This window comes from Acanthisitta chloris, unplaced genomic scaffold (genome assembly GCF_000695815.1).
Source record: "Acanthisitta chloris isolate BGI_N310 unplaced genomic scaffold, ASM69581v1 scaffold6637, whole genome shotgun sequence".
NCBI classification, from domain to species: domain Eukaryota; kingdom Metazoa; phylum Chordata; class Aves; order Passeriformes; family Acanthisittidae; genus Acanthisitta; species Acanthisitta chloris.
The window spans coordinates 125800-139585 of NW_008680848.1; the positions used below are offsets into that span (position 1 = coordinate 125800).

Consider the following 13786-nt stretch of genomic DNA (forward strand, 5'->3'; position numbering starts at 1 on the left):
ACACCCCATCCCCAAAAAAGGCATATCATAAAATATACCTTAATCTGATCACTCTATGTGGGTGTATATTGACATTTAACACCTACTACCATTAAAACTGTTTCCAACACTTTGTAATGCCAACATTTTAGAAAGCAAAACTTAACCCCAGATTCTAGAAAAATCTTTGTAACTTTCTTTTTATCTCAACATGCCTACTATGAAAAAGGAAAATAAGCACATAATACTGGTAACAAGGAAACAAGTAATATAACCATTGAGCTATAAAAGTGCTTTCATACATATTGTGAAAGATGCAGTGTGAGAAAAGAAATTTAATGCTGTCTTTGCATGTGAGAATTAAGACCAGTGCAGTCAAAATTGTACTTATTTTGTGAATAGCCAGTACATTAGTGATATGCTAATATAGATGACACACAGCACTATCCAGTCTATTCTTTTAATAGGTGGCCTGTTACCTTTCACGTGAAGAATGGCACTTGATGAGATAGTGCCGTTCAGATTTTTAGCCCGAACAACATAGAGGCCAGCATCTTTATCACACACCTTCTGAATGAACAAAGTATGCTTTGTCTCCTTTTGCAAAAGCTTTAAGTGCTCATCTGCAGTCAGTTTCTGGCCCTTCTTGTACCTGAAGCAGAGAGTCAGTTTTCAAGTCAGATTTGTGTCACTGTATGCCACGCAGAGCTTAGCAAATTCAAACAATCTCTGTAACACTACACTAATAGCAATAGATAGAGCTCACTGCTGTACCCTCATTTCTCAATTTTATTAAGTTATCTGTCAATTTGGATGAACAGTTAAACACTGCAAATTTCTGGATAATCTTAACAGTAGAAACATAGTTCTGAAAACGGTTTTCAATGCACAAGTCACTGCAGTATTGGAGAGCTAACATGAAGGCCTAGGCCCTCAGTTTTGTGCTGAAACATTTTTGCTAGTAAGGTGTTAAATCAATCCACTTCCAACTCATGAATGGGCTCTTAAGGGTCAACATACAAACCTTCTGAACTTGTGCCTTCAGTATAAAGGACAGTCAAGGGCCTTCCTCCAATCCAGCCCACTTCACATTTACTTAGCTCATATCATCAAACAGGATAGAACAACGCATCAGGAGTTACGTCAGAGAACTCATGTCACATTCTAACACTTGAGGATCTGTCACCATGTATTGGTATTGACTCCTGATTTGCGTATTGGAAATTTGAGAAAATCTGGCTTGTCCTGTCTCATGATGTAGCATAAACTACATTTGACCAAACACACAGAAATATTTTACCACATGTATATCCAATAAAATGTCAACATCAGTACAAAATATATGTTATTGGTGAATTTTTAATTAAAAATCGAAACATATTTTTTGTGTTTTCATTAATTTCTAATTTGTAAAATGCTTCCAGTTAAATGCTATTTCTGAAAGAAAATATACCATGTTTTCAAGCTAAATTAATAAAATGAAAGTACCTCTTGTTTCACGAATACTCCTCAATCTGTACAATACTAGGATTTAAAGCAAGGTAACTTTATTGATAGCAACAGAGTATAGCACCAAGGTTGCAGTGTCCAGTATTTTTCTCAGTGACACAGAAAAAAAATTCCGTTCACTGAAAACTTATAGTTAAATTATTTCAAAGCGTAATAATATTAACATTAAAATGTTTCCAGTAAGAGGAATATTTAATTTAATACATTAAAAGAAAGACTTCCATTGTGAAAGTCTAATGGAATAAGTGAAGAAAATGAGGTAAAATTGTAGGAATACACGCCAAAACATATAGAACTACTACCAAAATCTTGAAATCCTGCCCCTCTTTCAGTCCCTATTCCTTTTGACAAGGAATTTTTAGTCATCCTAAAGATATTTGTATTGCTTCATCTGTATTTTTCACAAATGCAGTATAAAACAATCTAAATAGACACATAACAATTAAGAGAGAGAGAATGCACACAAAGATATACTATAATGCTGACTCTCTTAGTGTAGATATTTAGGTGGAGGTTTTAAGCTGTAACCTCTTGGTTTTGACAACAGACTCTCACATATGTGTATTTCTCTATATATGCAGTGACTATATAAATATTTCAGTGTACACATGCATCTCTGTGTCTGTCCATACTTAGTGCCCAGATCCTGAGAAAATGCAGGCAAATTTATTATGGTCAATCTGTAGTGTGCAATTATTGTATGAAATTACTGAAAAAATGGAATGTCATAGTCCAGAATATAAAAACCGTATGATGTATTTGCTTAAAAAACATTGGATATGCTTGCAGTAATTTTATACTTTCAATCATAAAATTAAGTACAGAGAGATTATTTCAGGTAGGTTAATTGCCAAAGAAATTTTTTGAAGGTAGAAATCATGCAGAAGTGTGGAGTAGAAAGGATATAAGTCATTTATTCTAGTCTATAGATTAATTAATTTGGTTATAAGTGGTTTATGGTGACTTGCTAATAGGTATATTTACTACTTCTCATTGTAAGCTACCCACCATGTCAGTGTAGGCTCTGGGAATCCCGTTACTTCTACTTCCAAAGTTACCGGAGAACCTTCCATGACGGTTTTGTTAGACAGAAGCTGGGAGAAGTTAGGCACCTGTCCAGTTAGACTGGCCATGCTGTTCTTTTCTGATGAACTTTTAATCTCTTCTCGGGTAACCATCTGCCTCTGACAGCTTCTGGTGGTGTCTGATTGAAACATGAAACCTGAGAATGCATCAGGCAAAGCATGCAGTCTGTCCTGGGGTTTAGTACAATTATTCAAGTCATGCAATTGTTCTTGTGCTTCTGTCATGCTTTTATGAACTTCAAGGTGATTCAAATGTGTTTTGCACACTTCACTCATCATGCTATATACTGGTTTAGCTTTTATAGTGCAAGAAGCAAGGTTAGCTTCAGATATTCCTGGTAAACTGCAAGTCAAAGGAGATAATGCTCTGACTTTTGGACCAGAATCTGTTGAAGAGATACAAATCTTCTCAGAGTGATCTGATGGGCTTTCCATTCTATTATTTGTAGCATCAGCAAAAGCAGAATTTGTTAAGAGATCAGATGCTTCTGACACTTTTTTCATACTAGTAGTTTTCTGCATTTGCAAGCTATAGGAACTGACATGCAGACTATGAGAACTACAACAGCACTGCTCTTCTAGCTCTGTTTCAGAATGCAAGAGGTTGGATTCTGGTGTATCAGAAAGTGGTGGCAAAGAGATATCATCAGGTGATATACACTCATATTCATCTCCAGAGGGTGTTTCTTCTGTCAGGAATTCAGTCTGTAAACTATCCTCTTTGGTTGTAGATGACAGCTCTGTATCCTGTGAAACAAGATCCTCACCAGCTGGACGCATAACTGGAATATCAGCCAATATATTCATCTCCTCAAATTAGGAGGGGAAAGAAGAGAAAAGAAAGAAGAAGAAAAACAGGGAGAAAAAAAGTTATCATCCAATACATCCCCATTTTGTGCAGAATCTAGCAACAATATCTGAAATATTTCTTCTAATTAAGCTTAATGTATTGTGAGAAGCAGAATGAAATACATGGAAAAGGATAATTCATCAGAAAATGTTGCAGCAGCTAACTGGAATTCCAAACTGTTCAGATAAATTCTAGGAGGTATTACTGCAATTATATGCAAGCACTTATTACAATAGTAACAACGAAAGAAAAAGTACCTCTTTCTATAAACAAAGGGCAACCTGTAGGTGCTGTTTGTATGAATATTTGCAAGGGGAAAGTGGAGGAGGAGGTGGCCTAATTACATCTTTTAGATGTAATTTAGTTACATAGCAATAAAAATATATTATCAGCCAAGTTGCTGGACTTTGATTCTTTGAGAAAAAGAGTTGCCAGGCATTCTCAAGGGTTACATAATTAAACCAACACTTTTATGATATTTTCCAAGCATATATTGCCCAGCTGTTTCAAGAGCCTGTCCAAACATTGAGACAAAGCAATGTTAATATTATTTTTATAAAATCTTGGACCCAAAATAATTACTGCTCATCATGCTCCAAAAAGAATTGGGGGAGGCACAAGGGCATTAATTTTAATCACAAAGCATCAAAGACCTTATCTGATTTGTTAATTACTTCTCTGCCTCTTGATTTTCATATGAATGTGTAATCACATATTCAGACTTATTCAATTTGCACAAAGGCTCTCAGCAAAGGTGTTTGTGATGCTTTCTTATGTTATTCTCTCATTGTTGGGTCCTATACAAAACTATGTAACTTACTAAGCAATGGGTCTATCACCTATAAACTGCCCACTCAGATCAACTGAGTGATACACTGGATAACATTGCTTTCCAAACCAAGTCTTTCTGACAGCATCCAGTACAAAAGTGTTTTGGCTTTGTTTTTGCTTTACTGCTCTAAATATAACCTAATAATCAGTGCATAAAATATAAATAAAAATAAATAGGAGTAACAGAACCTCACATGTACTCTGGTCCTTTAGTTATGTTAATTTTTAATATAGATGCTTTTCCAAATTATTATATTTGTTATTTCAAAGGCATGTGATTCATGTCAGATCCATTAATAAATGACTGGAAGAAGGTTGGGGTTTACTGTGTCTATTTTACTAAATAATTCAATTCAGTTATAAGATGACGTTCAAGTGTGGCTATTAAATGTGTTTTCCACTAACATCCCCTGACGAACTCTGACCCCTGAAGAGCTGGAAAATGACCTTGGGGAAAATGATGTGGAAAAGAATGACAGGTGGGCAGCGAGTGAGCAAGCTGTCAGATAGGCTTCGGCAGCATGAGGACTTTCACTTCTGGTGTGCCACCTGGGATCAAATAAGCAGGAGGATCAATGTGTCTTGAGAAGGTTTAGTTCACATTTTAGAGGCTTGTATTTGAAACCAATGAATACTGATATAGTAGCATGCAGAAGTATAGACAAAATTAGAGGTTGCTGGCCCAGTAGACAAGGGGGCTGGGGATGGGCCAGGTCTTTCCTTGAAAAGGATGGAAATGGAAGACAAAAAAGCTCTAGTAAAAAGAACCTGCTACGTCTTTAAGTGAAGTATGGAGTGATGAAAATAGTTGCCATAATTCACATCTGGTATTTGCTGTTTTGCATAACCTTAACCTCTCTCCTTGGCAGCTGAGGCATAGTCTGATGAGGACTAACAAAGCTGCAGTTTCGCAAAATAGGAAATAGAGCTATGAACATCTGCTGGATAAGGTGATTCTTCTGAGGGAAGCTCCTTGGAACAGTCAAAGTTTTGTCAGAAATCTGGGCTCCAAATCAATGATGACATTCCCACTGACTTGGAATGGAGGGAAAAAAATAATTAGGTTGGATTTTGGCTCATCATCACATTACAGGACATTTTGTATTGAACTGAAGGGAATGTTATTAGTTGGATTTCTATAAAATTTCACAATTTAATGTCATGTAGTATCAGTCTATGTTATCAGCTTGCAAAATGGCATTTTTAGATCTCTAACTCAGTTATAAATGGATCCTCCCTTTCTAAGGACCTAAATATATTGTCACTCACTTCAATTTACTGGAATATTTTACATACTGAATTATTTACATTTACATTTGGGATTATAAGACTTCAAAATACTCTTTTAGCTAGAGTAATTAATCTCATAAAATACAGATCTGGCTTTGTATTTCCTGTATTTCTACATTTATTCACTGACAATTTGGAACCTTTCATATTCATTTACTATATTATCCATGAATAAAAGATGCTTATCTGCTTGGAATTTTTACAATTCCAAATGCACACTCAGTCTTTCACTATCTAATCTCCTTTTGTGCATTGTCCACAACATGTACGCGATCCATACTTTGGAACTTATTTACGATCTCTGCCACACAGAATATTGGCAACTGAAATGTAGCAAGTGTTTTGAGGTGAAGGTACGATGACTATTTGATGCTGAGTTTTGTTCTTTGATGTATAGTGACACATCAGTAGAACAGCAATCTGTGACATGATGGCATACTGGACTGCTGATATAGTTATGTTCCACCATAGTTCTATGACTGCTTTCCTGTTATTCACTCTGTCATTAAACTGAATCAATGTGCTTGTTTTTTCAGTTTTTTGGTAATACTGTAAATGAAATAATCAAAGCCAACGAGTCTATAACAATAGTCTTCATTTTCAATACACAACAAATTAAGGAGTAGAATTCCTTTGGGAGTACACAATGATGCTCATCAACATGACAAAATTAACATGAATAGCAGATACCTGTTGAGTGTTGATAGGAGACAAAGTATTGCTTCTCTTCACAGCAATGCTTTCTGAATTTGTAAGCAATTCACCTGATGCCATCTGAAAGAAAAATGCTTTTAAAACCCACTATTTTTTCCTGATTAAGACCTCAATGATTGAACAAATAATCACAATTTCTGCCATTAATTATTTCAAATTCTGAGCTATAAAGTTTCTCTCATAGAATATTACTTATAAATCAAATACTTTCATAACGTGTATCTAGGCATCATATGAATAATAGAGGTCTGGGAAATGCTAACAGCAGTTTCCTCTATTACTTCCTATATTCCTTTAAGTCTTATTATAAAGGAGAGAGCAGAAAGTACTCTTCCTTCAGGAAGGAGTAAATGTCACAAAGAGGACATCTACATTAAGAACACTGTGCAATAGGACCAAATGAAAATGAGCAAAAGATTATGAGAACAATACTATTTTTCAAAATAATGTTATTTTAGAAAACAAAAGGAGATATATAGGCAAGTAAAAAGAATCCTAAAAAAAAAATTCTAAAAAAATTTTATAGCAATACACAAATCCTTATAAGAAAGAGAGTTCTAGTTATTAAAACAAAAGAATCTAACTAACCTGCTGCTTTTGCTCCACTGCTTTGTCTTTAACAGTCTCACATGCTTCTTGACCATTTACTTCTTGTTTTTGAGCAGTAACCAACACTTCAGAAAACTCATCTTTCTGCCATGTGAAGAGAAAATTAAGTACGTTCTTACACAACAGAAGTTAGCAATTGTTAGCTACACACTAACATATGCTCTGTACAACAGAGGTTAAAAAAAAAGCATAATTTCAGCTAAAACCTGTCATCAACACAGATGTAAATTGCTTATGGCAAAAAATGCTCCATAACCTGATTAATTCATTTCTGGACAAGCAAAGACAGTATTTTTCCAAAGGGGAGCCAAGCTAGGTTGTTTGGCATTTTGTAGATCTAGCAGCTACCAATACCTATAATACACAAAGTATTTGTCTAGATAATAAAAGCTATTGTGACATTTCCCCCTAAATGTAACTCAAAAGCAGTAACAGTTCTGAAAGAAGCCAAGAAAAAGAAACCTAGAAGAAATATTTACTGCACAAGCAACCAGCACTTTATTGATACATTACAATTATTACCTAAGGTAACAGAAAAGCAAACAATTATGAAGTGCCTCATACTACCATAGATAATCCTCAGTTAAAAGAACTGATTCAGACACTAAGCCCAGTAAGTTGATCCAGATGCAATACATTCTCTAGACAAAAATAAATTACCTTTATCTCCTTAAGTTCTCTCAGAGATCTACACAACTCATCAACAGAACTAATGATTTCTTTGTACCTCAATACAGTTTTTTCAACATACTTTTTTCCTTCTTCAGTACCTACAAAAGCAAAACAACATGAAAGTAGAACAGGATGCCTCAAACGGCTCTGTAACAATGCACTTTGTAACCCCAATATACTGCAATAATTACATTTTTCTGTGTTTTATTTTGTTGAAGGAGTTCTGTGATTCATAGCAATGTGTTTTCATACCCCTTACTAGCTTTCTTGAGATGGATCCTCATAGTTGATGCAGGTCTTCTATTTGGTTAGTGATACTGCTTTAAAGGTTGCTGACCTCATAATGTGTCTCCTAAACTACTTGCCACATGATACAGTTAGGAGACACTTAGACCTCTGTTATAAGAATACAAATCAAAAGCAGGAGAAGCTTTTTCCCATGTAATGACTTATAGAACACAAAGCAGCTTCTTTCTCTTGCTGTTCATAATCAGCTGTTGTCAAGAATCTATTCTGTCATCTCCTTTCCTAAAGATAGGAATGTTTAAAATATTGAGAAGGTTAAAAAAAGAAAAAAGACGTGATCCCTGCTCTCTAAATAGTCTTTCAAGCACTAAATTAGAGGAATTTAAAAGCCCAGTTTCAGTCTTGAAATTATTTCAGATTACTACCTCAATTGATAGGCTACACAGCATCATAGAAGTATGGAATCATAGAATCAACTGGGTTGGAAGAGACCTCAAAGATCATCGAGTCCAACCCTACCATCATTACCAGATCCTTTCATATTTGGATGGTCATCTTGTCTTTGGATAAAATAACTTAAACAAGTACATAAAAATTACAACTGGGGGAAAAAAAAACTAAACATGAAGTTTTTTGACTTTCATCTCTTTGGTCAACAGTGTTCCGAACCAATACAATTGCAAATACAGTATCTAAATAGCAATCTACATTGCTTGCAGATAAAAATCTGGCAATTAGATCCTACTAGTTATTCAGACCATTATTGTAAAAAAACCAAAACTCGGCACTGAAGTATATCACCATAATATACTCTGACTTCAAAGGCTTGCCTGTTATGAAATAGCTTAAGCCATGAAGTCTTAATTCCAAGCTCATGAATATTACAAGGACACTTAAACTTTGATTTCAAGGTGAATACAGAAAACTAAGTAAGTACCAGACTGTTGAATACTGGCATATTTTTATTTTTTTTAAAATGTCAGTTCTCAAATGCTTCACCTCCTCCAGCCAATATTTTAAAACATTTTATTTTTAAACTTCCTGGGATTTTCTTCATAAATGAACAAATCTAAGAGTATGCTTCCTCACATCCCAAGTTACTGTACGTTACCAGGTATCTCCTCACCATATAACTGCTTAGCGAGGTCCATCATCTGCTGAATTTTTTCTTGTTGTTGAGGCACTGTAGGCTCAATAAACTTATTGAATTGCTTATAGAGTGTCTCTATTGCTTCTCTTGTTTTGCACTCTGCAGAATACTTGCCAACTCTAATCACTGTTGCGCTTACATCTTCAAACCAAAACTGGCACTGAGGGATAAAAAACCTGCATTATAATGAAGCATTATCTGCCATTCAAGTTGTTGTAAAATAGATTGGATTATTCTTAGACTTTCCATAATCACTAGCATACAGTATGTCTTAAATTTTCAGACCTTAAATTAACCTGAAAAACATTTGCTCAACACTAATGGTGCTTCAAGTATTAATAGCTTCTAAATTCATTAAACACTAGGTCCATGCTTATCTTAAAAGCATGGTGAGGTTATTAGTTCACCATTCTGAGAATACATGTTTTATTTCTGAGGTCTTTCCACCTTGTATATAAACTGACTAATTTCAAACACTTCATATTACGGCCACAGTTACACCTCTGAAAGGGTAGAAAGGTTCTTTAAATTTAGTGTATTAGCAAACAAGGCTTTTGGTCTCAGTGTCCGTTAGAGTTGTAGGAATCTTTCTACTGACAAGATTGGGCTTTAGAACATATCCATAAAGCCCACTTTTGGTTAACAATACTTAGAACAGGACAGAATCTGGTATTCACTCAGTATCATCAGTATTGCATTATTACACGAAGCAGTTAATTAATCACCATCTCTAACTGCCATTGAAATCAGTATTTAAGACTGTGTCAATTTGCTGAAAGAAAAGTCTTGAGTAACAGGTAATACTTTACACTGAGTGAAAAAAAACCGTCTTAAATTTTAGTTCTAGGAAATAATTTATTTTGGTTAAGTAAGTGGGGAGTTTTAAAATGCAAATGTACAACAAATGGTAACAAATTGCTTTGCTAATGGTATATACAAGAACACATTCATCAGATCACTGGACACTGAAAACATCTTTTAAACATCATTAAGGGAATTCTTCATAGACATAGACTTCTTTGGAGATATTGACAGATAGATATTATATTTCTAAAAAAACCCAGTGATGACAGGAACGTGCTTGTCTCACAGCAAGTGCACCAACACAATGCTGCAAGAGGGAAAATACTGTTACAATTCCTTTTTCTTTTAAAAAAGGCAATGCATGAGGCAGTCCTTAGTCACATTAAAATAAAATTACAAATGTCTCCAAATAGACAGACTGCAGTTCAGGAAAAAACCTCAAACATATACTTAAGATTTACATCTTTTTAAAAAAATAATTATATGCTTCTGTTAAAGAAACTGAATATTTTGTATTTCAGTTCCAGAATTACATACCACACAGTGGGTACTGTGATAGCCTCGCTCGAGAGTCTTGTGGCACGTTCTGTTTTGCCTCAGAGCATCCTTAGAGAAAATGAGCTCATAAGTATGACCACAGATCTGCTGAATGACTGTGGCAGTCATATGGAGATGGAGACCCCAGATGCATAAATATGATCACATTGCACAAATTTTTTTCCCCTTTCTCCACAACTTTACAAAAAAAACATAATAGAAGAAAATAAGGGTTTTTTTACCAATCTGTTACTTTTGGAAACCACACGTTAAGCCTGAAGCAGTTATAGGCACTTTTATCTATCCCTGTCCTGGATCATTATTACAGCCACAGTGGGGATCTCAGCTATGCTAGTACCTCCGTCATCATCTCTTGCAGATGCTCCATGAAATCCAGATTTTGCTTGTAATCTTCCACAACCATGCTAAAGTCATTCTGCTGCTTCTGTAAGTCATTGATTAACCCTACGAGGACTCCAACTTTAGCATTAGGTTCATTTGCAGAAGAGTCAATTACTTTCTTCTCTAAATTATCCATCTTCTTTTTAAGAATCTGCTTAAAAGATGAAGCAATGTTAAATACCACAATGAAAATGTTTCTATGTTTAGAAACAAAAAGTAAACAAAAAAAAAACATGGGAAAACCATACAAATATATTTCTTGTCCAGTGCTTTAAAAATTACAAGTTGCTATTTCAAAAACAAAATGAAACTGGAGGTTGTCTAAAATGCTGATTTAAATGAACGTAAATTATATTTATTCATGGTATAATTAGGCCAACTTCTTCAGATTAAAAATAAACACATATCCATAGTAATAAAACAGAGACATGCATGACTTGCAACTGAAAAGGTCATTGGTGGAACTTTCTGGTGAATGCAAAGAATGGGTGAGGCTAGCAGGGTTCTAAGGAGCAAATGAGCATGAGCAGCCTCAGGCAATGGATACAGCAAAAGGCTCTGAAGAGAAAGATTCATCTTACATCATGAAATGAGAAAGAGAAGAAAGTAGCTTGATGCAAGAAGTACTTATTTTGGTTTTGTAAGGAGAAAAGGACACATATCATGAAGGAACAGAGGCAAGAACAATAAAAGATTAAAAAGAAAAATAATGGAGGCTAAAAGCAGTGAACACAGAGAAGTCAGGAATTGAGATAAGATCATTTCACTGACTGACATGGAAGAATAACGGGAACAAATGAATAATGTCTCAATCAATGGCTAAGGCAGGGGAAGGCTATAAAGCTGAGTAACAGGGAAATTCACAATACATTTTGTATCTCCTCTACGTGCTTGGCACAGGCCAGAGTAATTCAACCAGTGAAACTTTTACTAAGCCTAAAATTTCTATTACCTGTATTTTTTCTGCATATGTATCAACTTGCTGAATCTGTATTTTAAGTACTTTCAGATTTCGAGCTTTTTCAGTTTTCTTCATATAGTTAAACTTCAAATTGTTGAATTTCTTTTTGAGATCCTTAAATGATTCTCTGAGCTGAAACAGAGTAAGTATATTTGTTTGTTAAAAAAAGAAATCAGCACACATCAATTTAGGTTTTTTCAAGAGTTGTTTAACAGGCAATTTGAACACTGAAAATATAATACAGAAATTAATAATACTATGCCATCTCATAAAGCATCCTTATTTCCCCAGTGTTTCTTTACAGTAGTCGAAAGTCATAATCAACATTTTTGCATTCTGAATGCAGAGTATTGTTTCCAGAATGGCTGGGGCAAAAAAAAAAAGGATCAGGGCAAAGTACAAGAATCTTGCTCAGACAATCTATGAAAAGTCTTGTCCAAGAGCTTTTCATTGATTTTAACTAGAGGTAGATATCCTTCACATACTTGTCCTTTTAGTGGAAATAGTAGCCATGGAAATGTATATTCATACCTAGTTACCAGAAAAACATAGGGCCTGGGCAAGTAGAATTGTATTTATTCATAGTACCTTTCTCCTACAATGCAACATTTGGTTTATGTCAGGTTGGTTCTTTTGTTGCTGTGTCAACCCATTCCCCATCCCTTTTTCAGAGGTTCTACTTCAGAAATGAAGTTACATGTGGGCTTAATTTTATACACTGTGCTCGTCCAAACATTTTAGCATAATTATTCACAGCATACAAAGAGGAATACGGTGCTTTGCAGGATCAAGATGTCGACTATATGACCACCTGCCTTTCAAAGAACTATGCTATGAGTATGGTAGCAGAGAGATCCTGCCTAACAGACACAGAAAGAAAGCCTCACCTAACTACTGCTACATAGATTTGGTACTGTGTGAGAGTATTATTACCAGTTAGCACTGACTTGATGCAGTAAGCTCAACATGAAGGAAAATTATTCTTACAATAATATAAATTAGTAGGTCCAACTATGAACTGCCCATGTCTATCAAGACTTTTCATATGGACTTCTATCAGCTGAGATAACTACTACTAAACCCAGTTATATTAAATTTGCTGTAAAACTATTTTGTTAATTAGATGGAACGTAGCTTTAATCTATGGAAGATCAAAAAGCCAGAATGATAGGTATGACACCGATGAAGCTCTAGAAAGTACAATTTAATTTATACATACAGATCAGATGCACGGCCAATTTACCAGAAAGAGTTTAATACATATCAAAAAGAAGAGTAATACATGATGAACATAATTTTAAAAAGTGTTTATCTACCATGGGAACTAGTTATAATATAGGGTTGTTGTATTTTTTGTCTTTTTCTTTTCCAGTGTCAATTACCTGTTACCTGTTCTCTTACAAGTGTGTCCTTAATGAAACATGTCATTTTTCTCATTAACAATGTTATGTAAATAAATATATTGAACACACTCAGCTAAAATTTTGCTAAAGACTACAACATTTTTAAGCATAGGCCTTTTTTATGCTTTTTTTCTCTGAAAGCTATGCAATTTTCAATTTTATATACAACTGCAAAAAATCCTTTTAAGATATTAGTTACTTTCAAATTTCTTTAAGCAACAGATACAAGAACCAGGCAAGTTAAAAACCCACTTAAAATAGGTATTATTTTAAATACATTGCAATTCTATGACCACATTTTCAAATTATTTATAATTAATTCATAAAATTTGAAGCAAAAGAATATAAAAGTGACCAAAATATTGGTTCTAAGAATTTCACATCCTTTAGGTTGATAACATTTTTCTTTTAGGATGACACAGAATAAATTATGAAAAACTGTATTTACCTAAATGCACTGATAAAAAAGAAATGCAGCAGTTCTATTGCTTTAGGATCTGTTCCTCCAGACACACAAATGAAACTAACTTACGTAATTAGTGTTAACAAGTTCAGGTCACATCCATAATTTGATATCTAGATACACAGTAGAGGCTTTTTTTAATATTACAAAGTCCTACAGACTTCCCTTAGCCCCCCTTCTCCTCCCTGCCAAAGAATCCAGAGAGTAATGAATGCTTATTTTTCAGCTACTGTTATTGGAACAGCTAACATGCAGTCATTATTATTATTATTATTATTATT

The 13786-nt window shown here is 34.5% G+C and overlaps 1 protein-coding gene across 1 annotated transcript in view; it reads right to left on the reverse strand.

Annotated features, from left to right (window-relative positions):
• Window positions 1-366: 366 nt before the first annotated feature.
• CCDC141 (coiled-coil domain containing 141) overlaps window positions 367-13786 on the reverse strand; it is a gene marked incomplete at its 5' end in the record, with an annotated part of 48492 nt that continues 35072 nt past the window's right edge. The window contains 7 exons of the mRNA XM_009077880.1: window positions 367-631; window positions 2497-3383; window positions 6847-6951; window positions 7528-7637; window positions 8912-9095; window positions 10635-10829; window positions 11631-11771. Of these exons, the coding sequence (XP_009076128.1) occupies window positions 367-631; window positions 2497-3383; window positions 6847-6951; window positions 7528-7637; window positions 8912-9095; window positions 10635-10829; window positions 11631-11771 (1887 nt within the window). The remainder of the gene's footprint in view (window positions 632-2496; window positions 3384-6846; window positions 6952-7527; window positions 7638-8911; window positions 9096-10634; window positions 10830-11630; window positions 11772-13786) is intronic.